The 13,951-nt window shown below is 34.3% G+C and overlaps 1 protein-coding gene and 1 pseudogene across 5 annotated transcripts in view; one reads left to right on the top strand and one right to left on the bottom strand.

Annotated features, from left to right (window-relative positions):
- The window catches only part of BTBD10 (BTB domain containing 10), a 77,594-nt gene that overhangs the window by 30,836 nt on the left and 32,807 nt on the right, over window positions 1-13,951 (top strand). For all 5 annotated transcript variants that reach the window (XM_019037559.3, XM_019037560.3, XM_063710987.1 and 2 more), the window contains one exon: window positions 13,092-13,288. In XM_019037559.3, the coding sequence (XP_018893104.1) occupies window positions 13,092-13,288 (197 nt within the window). The remainder of the gene's footprint in view (window positions 1-13,091; window positions 13,289-13,951) is intronic.
- On the bottom strand, window positions 2,550-2,695 carry LOC115933489 (uncharacterized; annotated as a pseudogene).

Below are 13,951 nucleotides of genomic sequence, written 5' to 3'. Positions count from 1 at the left end.
AGAGTTCTACTTTGACCATTCAAAATGGTGGCACTCTTTTTTTATTACCTTTATTTTTCCTTATAACATTTATCACCATATGTTAGTATCTGGGTCTTCATGTGACTTCAGTTGAAATTTGAAAAGATACTCTTAGGCGCTGCTGCTGCTGCTGCTGCAGTGGGATTTTAGGAAGAAGAGAAAGATGTCAGGATTTAGAAATAGTATTAAAACTATTTTTAGGCTATACATATTTATTGCTGAAGTTGTCTTTGTAGGGGTAATCTGGGATTTAAGTATCATTTAAAATATTTTTATGGGAAAAATATATCCGACAACAGACTTACAGGTGATCTTTGAGAATTTAACTAATTCTTCAGTTGAGAACTTCCCTTTTCCATAATTAAGCATTTATTCCTTGGGAAACTGACCATATATTAAGCAGAAGAGCAGAAAGTTTATAGAAGACTAATTGACCAAAAAAAGGAAATAAGAGATAAATTGTTATTAAATCTATTTAGAAGTTTGATAGCATTTTTTATATTATAGTTGTTGACATTTAATACAGGGGTCAGCAAACTTTTTCTGTATAGGGCTGGATAGTAAATATTTTTGGCTATGTGGGCCACAGTGTCTGTCCTAACCACTCAACTTTGTCATTGTAGCATGAAAACAGCCATGAGCAGTAATCATGAATAGACATGGCTGTGTTCCAATAATACTTTATTTACAAAATCAGGCAATGGGTAGAATTTGGCCCATGAGCCATAGTTTGCCAAATCCTGACTTAACACATTAACGATGCTTATAAAAAGCAAATCAGTTGCTTCAAAAATATATTAATATAAAGTCATTTAAAAGCTTTAGTTTAAAAAACCGAAACAGAGGGTCTGGTATTTGTTAGAATAGTAAAAAAATCAGCTAATTTTTTCTCCCAGAATAAAAATAGGATTTAAAATATTGCTTCTTTATTGAGGTCTGACTAATTCAAATGGATAGGAGTATTGTCAGTGGAAAAAAAACACACTCAAACTCCAGGGTATGGGACAGGACACCTTCTGAAATGAGGGGTCTATGGCCTATAAGCAAAGTAGGTCAGGGGATTTCTTTATGGTCAGCTCCATTACAGGAAGGCAGGGGAAGAGTAGAATGTATTTTTAGTTTCTAAGGCCTGCCTTGGAGAGAAAAAGGAGCCATGAAAAGAGGGCAGGTGAAGGTCAGAGAGAGAGATTCTGTTTACTGAGGCCTAAAGTGCCCCCAACATTGTAACAAGGGCAGTAGGAGTTACGAGCCAGGAAACATGGACAAAAACATATATATAGCCTTTTATGGAGACATATAGTTTTTTACAGAGCTATGTATAGTTTTTTATATTACAGTTTTGTGTGTTTGTCAACAGTTTTCTGATATGAGTGCTACTTATATCAGCTACTTCTGGAAATTTTTCTTATATTATTTCCTTGAAAATGTGCTCCCCTCTATTTTCTCTGTTCTCTCTAGAACATATATTAGTTGAATGTTGACCTCCTTCATTAGTTCTCTTTTTTAATGCTTTCTTATTTTCCATTTCTTTGCATTTTTGTTCTTTTAAGGATATATTCAATATTTTCTTTCAACCCTTCTAGTAACCTTGTAAAAATTTCTGCTATTATTTTGAATTTCTCAGAACTTTTTCTTATTCTTTAATTTTTTTAAAATTGCAGCATTCCTGTCCTTATTTTATGGATACATTTTTTATGTTACTGAATTTATTACAGTTTTGTGTGTTTTTTTTGTCTCCACTTTATTTCCCCTTTTGTTATATAATTCAATGAAAATATGAATTATTTTCATTGTGAAATAATTTTAGATTTACAAGATGTCACAAAAAATCGTACAGTGAGTTCCCAGGTACTCTACTCAGCCTCCTTCAGTGATAACATCTTACATAACTTTAGTACATTATGAGAACCAGGAAACTGATGTGAGTACAATACTAATAACTAAATTATTGACCTTTCTTGTATTTTATCAGTTTTTACATGCACTTTATCTTTTTTCTATTACATGGTTCTGTGATATTTTATCGTATGTATAGATTCATGTAACTCCCACCACAATCGGGATATAGAACTCTTCTATCACCACAAAGAAATTCTCTTATGCTACCCCTTTATAGTTACACCCTCTCTCCAACTCTGACCTCTGGCAACCCCTAATTTGGTTCTATATCCCTGTAAGTTTGTCATTTTGAGAACATTATGTAAGTGGAATCATATAGCATATAAACTTTTGGGTTTGGGTTTTTTCATTCAGCGAAATGCTTTTGGATCCATTCACATTTGTTGCAGATATCAATAGTTTTTTTTTAAATTGCTGAATAATATTCTATGGTATGGCTGTACTACAGTTTACCCATTCAAAAAATGGCTTGGTTTTTGTTATAAACTTTGCAGTACTGTTGGATTTTAAAAACTCTGTACATATTAATTAGTATTATAAACTTTTTCCCCTTGTAGGAGTCTCTAGTTTCATTGAACAAAACGAGGCCCTGATGTTTTTCTTCAGTTCTTAGGAACCTGCCTGCCATTGAAAACTGTTGCTGTAATTAGAATTTTTAAACAAATTAGGTGACAAAATCATATGCAGAAGTTCATACCAGATTTGCAGTCTAAAGTTTGATGTGAATAGATATTTGCTTCTACACTTGATCTTAGCCAAAAGGCCAAGAAGCAATAGATATTTGCTTCTGAGAGTGACCATTTTAATAAGATTTAAAAGTTTTTAGAAACTTTACTGCCTGTTGATTCGCCTTCTGCTTCAAAGCATGATTTTGAAACAAAGTGAAAAGTTAGTATTAAAGAAAACAGAAGCATTATTAAGTCATAAAGCTGCAAAATTTAAAAATGGAAATATTTTCTTTTGTGTTTAAGGTGGATTTGTTTATGTAACTAGAGGTGCTTGGAAGTGATTGATATTCCTTAGTTGAAGCAAATTGTGATCTCAGAGGATCATGATTAAGGGTTCTAATTTGGGCTTTTGTAGTAAGTTTACTGGGTAGTATATGTTGGTTTGTGAAGTTTTCAAGTGGTGATCAGTTGGTGATGGTAGATGTTTTTAATCTGATTGTAGAAGTGCTTTTGGTTTCTTGAGACCATGGACCATATTACAACAAGAGGATGCAAAAATCTATGTAGATTGGTAAGAGAAGGAATTTAGTGCACTCTGCTAAGAAAAGTGTGAAAAGAAAGGACTATTAGAAGAAGAAAGGCATGACTTTTATTACTTAAGTGTAATTAAAATGGCTAAGTAGTTGTTTTCTATTTTGGTATTCTCAGGCAGCTGTGTTTTGGCCAAGAGGTCAATTCTGGTGTACAATTTGGTATATATATATATGTGTGTGTGTGTGTGTATATATATATATGTATCTCCATAAAACCTTACCATAATTAGGATAATGAGCATATACATCACACTCAAAAGCTTCTTTGGTGCCCTTTGTAGCCCTTCCCTTTGAACTCCTATACCCCTTTTTGGTGAAACCACCAATATGTTTTCTGTCGCTCTATACAGTATTCTATGTTTCCTAGAATTTTATATAATTTATTTTTTGTGGTGGGGAGAGATCTGGCTTCTTTTATTCAGTGTAATTATTTTGAGATTGATTCATGTTGTAACTTGTGTCAGTAATTCATTCTTTTTTATGTTGAGTAGTAGTCCATTGTATGGATATATCGCAAATTGTTTATCCTTTCACTTGTTCATAAACATTTAGGTTGTTTTCCAGTTTTGAGCTGTTACAAATAAAGCTGCTAAGAATGTTTGTTTACAAATTTTTTTTATGGATAATGTCTTCGTTTCTTTTGGGTAAATACATAATGGAATGGCTGAATCATATGGCTAGAGTATGTTTAATTTCTTAAGAAACAAACTTTGTAGGGACATGGATGAAATTGGAAACCATCATTCTCAGTAAACTATCGCAAGAACAAAAAACCAAACACCGCATATTCTCACTCATAGGTGGGAATTGAACAATGAGATCACATGGACACAGGAAGGGGAATATCACACTCTGGGGACTGTTGTGGGGTGGGGGGAGGGGGGAGAGATAGCATTGGGAGATATACCTAATGCTAGATGACGAGTTAGTGGGTGCAGCGCACCAGCATGGCACATGTATACATATGTAACTAACCTGCACAATGTGCACATGTACCCTAAAACTTAAAGTATAATAAAAAAAAAAAAAAAAAAAAAAAAAGAAACTGTTTTCCGAAACAGTTTCTAAAATGGTTGTACCATTTTCCATTCCTACCACAAGTGTATGAGAGTTCCATTTCATACATGTACTCATCAACACTTGATATAGTCAGTCTTTTTATTTAGCCACTCTAATGTGTAATGATGTAACAGTGTCATTTTAATTTGCATTTCTTTAATGACAAGTGACGCTATCATTTCATGTACTTTTTTCATCTGCATATCTCAAATTTTTTACCCATTATTTTGAGAGTTCTTTATATAGTTTACATATCAGTCCTCTATCAGATACATGATTTGCAAATATTTTCTCCCAGTCTGAGGCTTGTGTTTTTAGTCTCTATTATTTATTTATTTTTTTGAAACAGTGTCTTGCTTCGTTGCCCAGGCTAGAGTGCAGTAGCATGATGACCATGACTCACTGCAACCTCGAACTTCTGGGCTCAAGCAATACTCCCACCTCAGCCTCTCAAGTAGCCGGAACCACAGATGCCTGCCACCACTCCTGGCTAATTTTTAAAAATTTTTTTTGTAGAAATGGTCTCACTATGTTGCCCAGGCTGGTCTTGAACTCCTGGGCTCAAGCTATCCTCCCGCCTCAACCTTGCAAGGTGCTGGGATTACAGGCTTGAATCACTGCGCACAGCCTCTTTTCATTCTCTTAACACTGTTTTTTGAAGATCAAAAGTTTTTAATTTTGATGAAGTTCAGTTGTCGGTTTGCTCTTTTATGCATGGGGCTTTTTATTTCTAGAAGTTCTGTAGTTTTAAGTTTCAGATTTAGGTGTGTGGTCCATTTTGAGTTAACTTTTGCATATGATGGGAACTATTGCGCAGAGTTCTTTTTTTTTTTTTTCTAGAATTGCTGAAAGTGAAATACCTATTGTATATTCATTTGTTCCAGCACCATTTGATGAAAAACTCTTTCTTCCCTGAATTGTGTTTGAGCCCTTGTTGAAAATGAGTTGTCCATATATATGTATGTGAGTTCTTTTCTGGAGTCTTCATTCTGATTCATTGATCTATGTGCCTGTCATTATGCCAGTAACACACTTTACTCATTACTACACTTTTTTAATATGTCTTGAAATCAGATCATGTTAGTCTTCCAACTGTTCTTTTAAAAAAATTATTTAGGCTATTCTAGGTCATTTGCATATTCATATGAATTTTGGAATCAGCTTGTCACTCTTGACAAGCAAGCCTACTTGGTTTTCCATTGGGATTATGTTGTATCTAGTAGATGAACTTAGGGAGAAAATTGACTTGTAAAGACGGTAGGTTTCTCCATTTGTTTAGGTTTTCTTAATTTCAGTAATGTTTTATAATTTCCAATGTGTGAGTTTTTCACATCTTTTGTCATATTTATCCCTAAGTATTTCAGGTTTTGGTGTTATTTGTAAGTAGTGTTTTTAAAATTTCAATTTTAGGTTGCATATTGTTGGTATATAGAAATAAAGTTCATTTTAAAATACTGATTTTGTATTCTGCAACCTTGCTGAACTCATTGGTTCTAGTAACCTTTTTTTCTTACTAGAGCCTACAATAGATGATCGTGTTTTCTGCAAATAAAGACAGTTTTACATCTTAATCAATCTGAATGTGTTTTCTTGCCATATTGCACTGGCTATAATCCTCAGTACATTGTTGAAGAAAAGTGACAGTAGACATTCTTATTTCTGATTTTAGATGGAGAGCATTTGGTCTTTGATTACTATTCTTTTTTTATGCATTGCTGGATATGATGTGTTAAAATTTTGTTTAGAATATTGATATTTGTGTTCTAAGATTTGTGGTTTTCTTTTCTTGTAATATTTTTTTCCACTTTCTTTTAGTTCAAAATTTTCTAATTTCCTTTTTGATTTCTTTATTGCTCTGTGAGTTGCTTAGGTAAAGGTATTATTTAATTTCCAAGTGTTTGGGAATTTTCTAGATAGTAGTGTCTGGGCAATGTTGGTCTCATAGAATGAGTTGGGAAATACTATCTTCTCGTCAATTTTCTGGAAGAGCTGTGTAGGGGTGATATTATTTCTATCTTAAATGCTTGGTAGAATTTGTCAGTGAAGCCATATGAGCCTAGAGTTTTCTTGGAAGGAATGTTTTAAACTACAAATTAAATTTCTTCAGTAAACAGAGCTATTCAACCTTTTCTTAAGTGAGCTTTTTTGTAGGTTTAAATTTGTCCATTCTGAGTTGTTGAATTTATTGGCTTAAAGTTTTATAATATTCTTTTATTATTATTTTAGTATCTGTAGCCTCTCTTATTTCTGACATTGGTAGTTTGTATCTTCTCGATTTTTGTCCCAAGCAGTCTGGGTAGAGGTTTAACAATTTTATTGACTGATGTCATTTTTCTTAGACCTTTCTTCTTTTCTAATATAGGAATTTAATGCCATAATTTGCCCCTAAGTACTGTTACAATGTCATACCATGCCACAAATTATGGTATCTTGGGGTTTTTTCCACTTTCTTTTAGTTCAGACTTTTCTAATTTCCTTTTTATTTATTGCTCTGTAAGTTGTTTAGGTAAAGATATTATTTAATTTCCAAGTATTTGGTAATTTTCTAGGTATCTCTGTTATTCAATTTTACTTTAATTCCATTGTAATCAGAGGACATACTTTGTATGATTAAATTCTTTTAAGTTTATTGATACTTGTTTTATTGCCCAAAATATGATCTATCTTGAGAAATGTTCTTCTGTGTGCACATGAAAAGCATGAGTTTTCTGCCCTTTTTGGGTGTTTTGTAAATGTCAATGAGATCAAGTCAGTTGATAATGTTATTCAAATCTCATCAATCCCTACTGATTTTCTGTGTAGTTTTTCTGTTAAATATTGTGAGAGAGGTGATGAAATCTCTGATGATAATTGTGGAATTGTCTAGTTCTCATAGTTTTATCAGTTTTTGCCTCCTGTATTTTGAAGCGCTCTCATGAGGCAGAGAAACATTTGGATTGTTATGTGCACTTAATAAATTAACCCCCTTATCTTTATGAAATACATTGGTGATATTCTTTGTTCTGAACTCTGCTTTGTCTGATATTAATATAGCTACTCTTGCTTTCTTTGAACTAGTGCTAGCATAGTGTATCTTTCCTCATTCTTTTATATTGAATCTCTTTGTACCATATAGCATATAGTTGGACCTGGCTTATTATTATTATTATTATTATAAGACAGGGTCTCCCTCTGTTGCCCAGGCTGTAGTGCAGTGGTGGGATCTCCGCTCACTGCAGCCTTGACCTCCGAGGCTCAAGTGATCCTCCCACCTCAGCCTCCTGAGTAGCTGGGACCACAGGCATGTGCCACCACACCCAGCTAATTTTTGTATTTTTTGTAGAGATGAGGCTTTGCCACGTTGCCAAAGGCTGGTCTCGAACTCCTGGGCTCAAGTGATCTGCCAGGCTGGGGATCTAGCTTTTATATGCAATCTGATAATCTTCACCTTTTATGGTTTAGACAGTTTACATCTAAATGGCTAAGGCTATCTGTATTTAATGTGATTATTGACATGGTTAAGGTTAAGTCTTATCCTGTTATTTATTTTCCGTTTGTCCTATTTGTTCCTTTTCCTTCTTCCTCCCAACCCCTTTTTTCCTTTGCCCTCTTGGATTAGCCAAATCCTCTTTTATGATTTTATTTTATCTCCTTTTTTGGTATATTAACTGTATTTCTTTTGTTTTCTTATATTAGTGGTTGCTTTAGTATTAACAGTATACATCTTTAACTTATCACAGTATACCTTCAAGTGATGTTATACTGTTTCTTGTGTGGTGTAAAAACCTTACAAAAGTATACTTGCATTTCTTTCTCCCAGACTTTGTGCTGCTCTAGTTATATGTATATGTTATAAACCCCATATTATATTATTATCATTATTGTTTAATCTTTTATAGAGATTTAAACAATTAGAAAAAAATTATATTCTTCCATGCAGTTACTTTTTCTAGTAGTCTTCATTTTTTTGTGTAGATTCATATTTTCATCTGGCATTAGCTTTTTTTTCTGCCTGAAGGACTCCCTTTTAACTTTTCTTGTGGTGCAGGTCTTCTCATGATGAATTCATGTGTCTTTTTTTGCCTGAAAATGTCTGTACTTTTTTATTTTTTTTCGATAAATCAATGCAGATCCTTCTTATTTTTGAAAGATGTTTTTACTGGCTATGACAAACCTAGGTTGACAGGGTTTGTTTTCATTTTTTTTCTTTAAAGTGTGTGTGGAGTTTGTTGTGCATATTGAATCTGTGGGTTTGTAATTTTTGCCAAATTTGGAGAAAGTTCAGATATTACTTCCCTTTTTTCCTTCCCACTTCGTTCATGAACTCCATTTACACCTATATTAGGCCACTTGAAATGAACCTGCAGCTTACTTATGCTGTTTATTTTTCTGTTTTCTCTTTTTTATTTTGAATATTTCCTATTGCATTGTCTTCAAATTTGTTAATCATTTCTTCTATAATGTGTAATCTCCCATTAATTCCATTCAGTGTGCTTTTCTTTTTTAAAGTTATTTTTAATTGACATGTAACATGTAATAATTATACATATTTAGAGGTACTGAGTGATATTTCAATACATGTATACAGTGTGTAGTGAGCAACTCAGGGTGATTAGTATGTCACCTCAAACATTTATCATTTTTTAAAAATGTCGGGAACATTCAAAGTTCTCTCTTCTAACCATTTGATAATATATAAGAAATTATTGTTAACTATAGTCATTTTAAAGGGCCATTTAGTATACTTTTCATCTCACATGTAAACATTTTTATCTCTGGAAGCTTGATTTGCATCTTTTTAATCCTGTATGTCTCTACATTGCTTTTTGGAGGGCTGTGGTTATAGTGACTTTTTAATGTTTTTATTTCTCATTCTAACATGTGTGTCAGTTCATGTTTTATTTCACTTGATGTTTTTTTCCTCATGGGTTATGTGTTCTCACTTCTTTGCATGCCTGATAATTTTTGATTGGATGCCATACATTGTAAATTTTACCTCATTTGTGTGTTTGATATTTCTTATAAATATTCTTGAGCTTTGCTTTAGGATTTAGCTATAGGGAAACAGTGTGGTCCTTTTGGTCTTGATGTTAAAATTTATTAGGGGAACTGGAACAGTGCTCAGTCTAGTTGTAATTATTTCCCATTTTAGAACCTTCTAATTCTCTTCCCAATGCCCTATAAATTATTAGGCTTTCCAGTCTGAACCAGTGGGAACAGGACCTATTCCTGGCCCTGTATGAGTGCTGGGCACTATTTCCTCTAATCCTTTGAGCTGGTTTTTTCCCCCAGCTTCTTTTCATAGTGTCCTCACATGTGTGACTGGTATCCAGCTCAGTACTCAAGGAGGACTCTGCAAATTTCTGAGGTTTTCTCTCTGTGTTACACTCTCCTCTCTGGTACTTTTCCCTTAGAACTCTAGCCGTCTCTTATCCCAATGTCTCAGCTCCATGTCTTTCACTCAGAGTCCACTGGGTTCTGCTTGTGTTTCCCCTTTCTGTGTTTACTTTGCAAATGCTCTCAAGATAGTAATTTGGGACCATTGTTGGGCATATCTCATTTGCTTTCCATTTTTCAGTGATTGCTCTCTTTCATTGCCTGATGTGCCATGTCTTGCAGACTGTTGTTTCATATATTCCGTTTGGTTTCTTGGGTTGTTTCAGACAAGAGTGTGAACTTAGCCCTTGTTATTCTATCTTGGCTGGAAATAGATATTAGGGCTAATCCAGTCTTCATGTCCTTACCTATCCTTAGTTCATGAATCTCAAACTTTTCAATGCAGCCTGAAACAGAGCTTTCCCCTCTGAACTTGCTCATCCTCATTTTCTTTTGTACATATTAACTATTTTTGCCTTTAAAGTGATTTCTTAATCTGAAAGTGTTGAATTAAATATAGTAGGACATAATTTGTCTTCCATGACATCTGATTTTGAAGGTCTGATTCAGGGTTCAGTCTATATGGGAATTAAAAGAAAATATGAAAGTGTATTATGACACCTTTTGAATTCGTTTAAAATCTAAGTGGTTTAGAGATGAAGCCAATGTTTTAGCAGTGTCTAGTCTTTCAGCTACAGGGATGTCTGGTGAAAATGCTTTTTTAATTACTCAGTCTGCTTGGCCCTTACTCAAACTGAACATTTAGCTTGTATTTGTCTTACTCGTTGTTGTGCTTGTACCTTGTCCATTAAATTACCAGACTCACATTTAGATAATGTGCTTTCTTATAGTTGAAAATGATGAAAACTTAGCTGCCAGAATAATTTGAAGAGTTATTTTTTCTATATATGATCTTTGTTCTATTTAGTGTGGATTCCTTTTTTTCCTACTTTAGAAAACAAGCCAGAAATTCCAGTATTCCTACTCTAACGATTTTTTAAAAACATAAATGCAGTAGGATCTTTTGATCTGTTTGAAAGAAAAGATTATGTTCTATTGATGCAGCTGTCCTCTAATTTTTTTTCACTAGAATGAAGGTGGGAGTAGAATTTTTCTCTGTAGGTTGATGAGAAACAAATAACTGATAAAGGCTGTTAGGTTGCCTTTATTTCCCTAGAAGTAACTTTCAGGATAAATACAAAGTCAACTTTATCTTCTGTCCTGGCAGTCTGTTATAGCAAGGTGATGACTGATTTTTATAATGAAAGAAACCACCAAAATAACAAAAAATATTAAAGCTAATAAAATCAACCAAAGAGATGACCCGGAGACACTGAAAGATTTTGTTTTCTGAATCACGAAGATTAAATTTTTTTTTTTTTTTTTTTTTTTTTTTTGAGATGGAGTCTTGCTCTGTCGCCCGGGCTGGAGTGCAGTAGCGCGATCTTGGCTCACTGCAAGCTCCGCCTCCTGGGTTCACGCCATTCTCCTGCCTCAGCCTCCCGAGTAGCTGGGACTACAGGCGCCCGCCACCACGCCCGGCTAATTTTTAGTATTTTTAGTAGAGACGGGGTTTCACCGTGTTAGCCAGGATGGTCTCGATCTCCTGACCTCGTGATCCACCCGCCTCGGCCTCCCAAAGTGCTGGGATTACAGGCGTGAGCCACCGCGCCCGGCCCACGAAGATTAAATTTTAACTCGTGTGGTTTTGCTAAAGGAGAGCAGTATAATATTATGAAAGGGGCACTGGAATGACTCAAAAGGGTTAGGTTATAGTGTTATTAGCGTTTCTACTAAATGCTATGTGACCCTGAGCAAGTCTTGCAGTTTTGAACTTTAACATCCTCATCTATCATAAACTAAATAAACTAACATTTCATGAGTAATTATGTCGTGCCAGGTATGTTGCTGGTCAGCTTACTTATTATACTTCATTTAATTCACCTATTCACCTTAGAAAATAAATAGAATCTACATTTTACAAATGAGAAACCTAAGTTTCCAGAATATTAAGTATCATTCAAAATGCCAAGCAATAAGCATTAGACGACAATTTTACTCTAAAGCCATGAACTTCCTTCTCTTTCTAAAAAGAACTTTAATATTTTTGAACCATACTATATGCTAACAGTAAATTTCCAAATTGCCTTAGGTCTGGCTTTATTATTTTTATTATCATCAGTTTTCTTATTTGCAGTGTACTCTAATTATTGAAATTTTATCTGTTTGTCAGGGCCTGGACACTAGTGATACACTAGTGGCTACTCTATAGCAATGTCTTTTTTCTTTGAAATCCTAAAGCATGTATTATCTGATACCCATTTAGTAGTTACATATTTGGGAACTCTTTAGTAGTTTTATATTTGGAAGTTGGGATAACTCTTGAATTGTTTAAAGTTCTGCATGTTCATCTATTATTGCTACACTTAGAAAACAAGCTCCTGAGGAAGCTTCTTTCTGTTGGCATTTAGCATAGCATTGTGCATATAGTATGTGTAACTTAATACATAATTGTGTTAAAATATTCTGTAAGCTGGACTGTTTTAATCAGCATTCTGAGTTATTCACTTCTGGTGGAGAAGTTTATTATATATAAGATATTTTTAAGTTTTAAAAATTCTGTGACTTTATGTAGTCAGAGTAGGTAGGTTTGTTAGGTTTTTCAGAGAAATGCTTTTCTTTTTTTTTTTCCTGAGACAGAGTCTTGCTCTGTTGCCCATGCTGGAGTGCAGTGGCGTGATCTCGGCTCACCGCAACCTTCCCCTCCCAGACGATTCTTGTGCCCCAGCCTCCTGAGTAGCTGGGATTATAGGTGTGTGCCACCACACCCAGCTAATTTTTGTATTTTTAGTAGAGACAGGGTTTTGCCATGTTGGCCAGGCTGGTCTCGAACTCCTGACCTCAAGCGATTCACCCGCATTGGCCTCCCAAAGCGTTGGGATTACAGTGTGATTCACTGTGCCTGGCTGAGAAATGCTTTTCAGAAAAACTTAAAAAAAAAAAATCATAGTGTTTTGAAAAGGCTCAACTGAAAGTTGGTTGATTGAAGTTAGCATGTAGACTTATTTTGTTTGGCAGGGAGACCAATTTCTCTGCCCCATTCCTCAGTTTTTTAAGAGTTCCGAAAGCTCTTGCCTTCTCTTCTTCCCCTACAATGAAGGAAATCAAAAGAACATCTGAATAACATTTAAGATATCTGAGTGATCTACTACTATTATTACTACAACTTCTACTAACTCATATGTTAGTTAACCTTTCTAAGCTTTAGTTTTCTCGTTCATAAAAAACTGAGTTCAAGTATGTGATCTTCAAAGACACATTATTCCAGAATTTTTAAAGCCTACAAGTTTGAGGTAAATTAGGTTTCAGAATTAGAAAGTAGCATTTGATTTTTGCACTTCAAGATACTAGTTTTATATTACTTGGGTGTTTGTTTTAAAATGTTTGCAATCTGATGTTCTGCTTTTATGGTTAATTTTCCTTTCTAACTTATCAGTACTTCCTCGCGTATTGCTAAAGGAGGAGTTGACCACACCAAAATGAGTCTACATGGTGCTAGTGGGGGACATGAGAGATCAAGAGATAGACGAAGGTCAAGTGACAGATCACGAGATTCATCTCATGAAAGAACAGAGTCTCAACTCACTCCTTGTATTAGAAATGTGACTTCTCCAACACGACAGCACCATGTTGGTATGTAAAATCAACTAATCTTCCTAACAGTTCTTAAAAACATGCATTTACCTTTTTAAAGTAGTAATGACATTGAATTGTGCCTAATACTGCAGAGTAAAATTAGCTGCTTCTATTCAGTTGTTTCTGTTTTAGTTGAGCTTGGTTCTTGGTGTGAAAGAAAAAACAGCTCATTAAATGCAAAGTTAACGTGAATTTTTAACCTCTGGGACAGTCTTATAAAATAAGTAATTGAAAAGCCTTTGAAACTGTGATACATAGATTTTCAAAGTTTTCAATTTAATTTTTGTCTTATGAAATATATAGCAATAGTTTGTAGTAAATTATTGATAGGAGTTTAGTTATTATCATGCTAACAAAGGACCTGAAAGGTAGAATAGCCATCATGTTATTTATTCTGATTTTTGACAATATCTCAAATTTAATAATAAAAATAGATGAAAGGTGTGATGTGTTTTACTTTGTTAGTAACTAGCTCACCTTCCTTCCTACTCAGTATTATAAACGAACATTAGTACCCCAGGTGAACACATGGTATAACTATAAAACACCAGCTGAAGAAGAGGTGCCTTAGCATGTGAGCTTGCTGATTTTTATTTTCCCCTGCAGAAGGGACAAATTAAAACTTTGACTTAGTATGTGCAGCAGTAGTTTCTGATAATC

This window comes from Gorilla gorilla, chromosome 9 (assembly GCF_029281585.2).
Source record: "Gorilla gorilla gorilla isolate KB3781 chromosome 9, NHGRI_mGorGor1-v2.1_pri, whole genome shotgun sequence".
Taxonomy (NCBI): domain Eukaryota; kingdom Metazoa; phylum Chordata; class Mammalia; order Primates; family Hominidae; genus Gorilla; species Gorilla gorilla.
The sequence above is the reverse complement of the archived record's forward strand: the minus strand, read 5'-3'. Positions and strand labels throughout refer to the sequence as shown.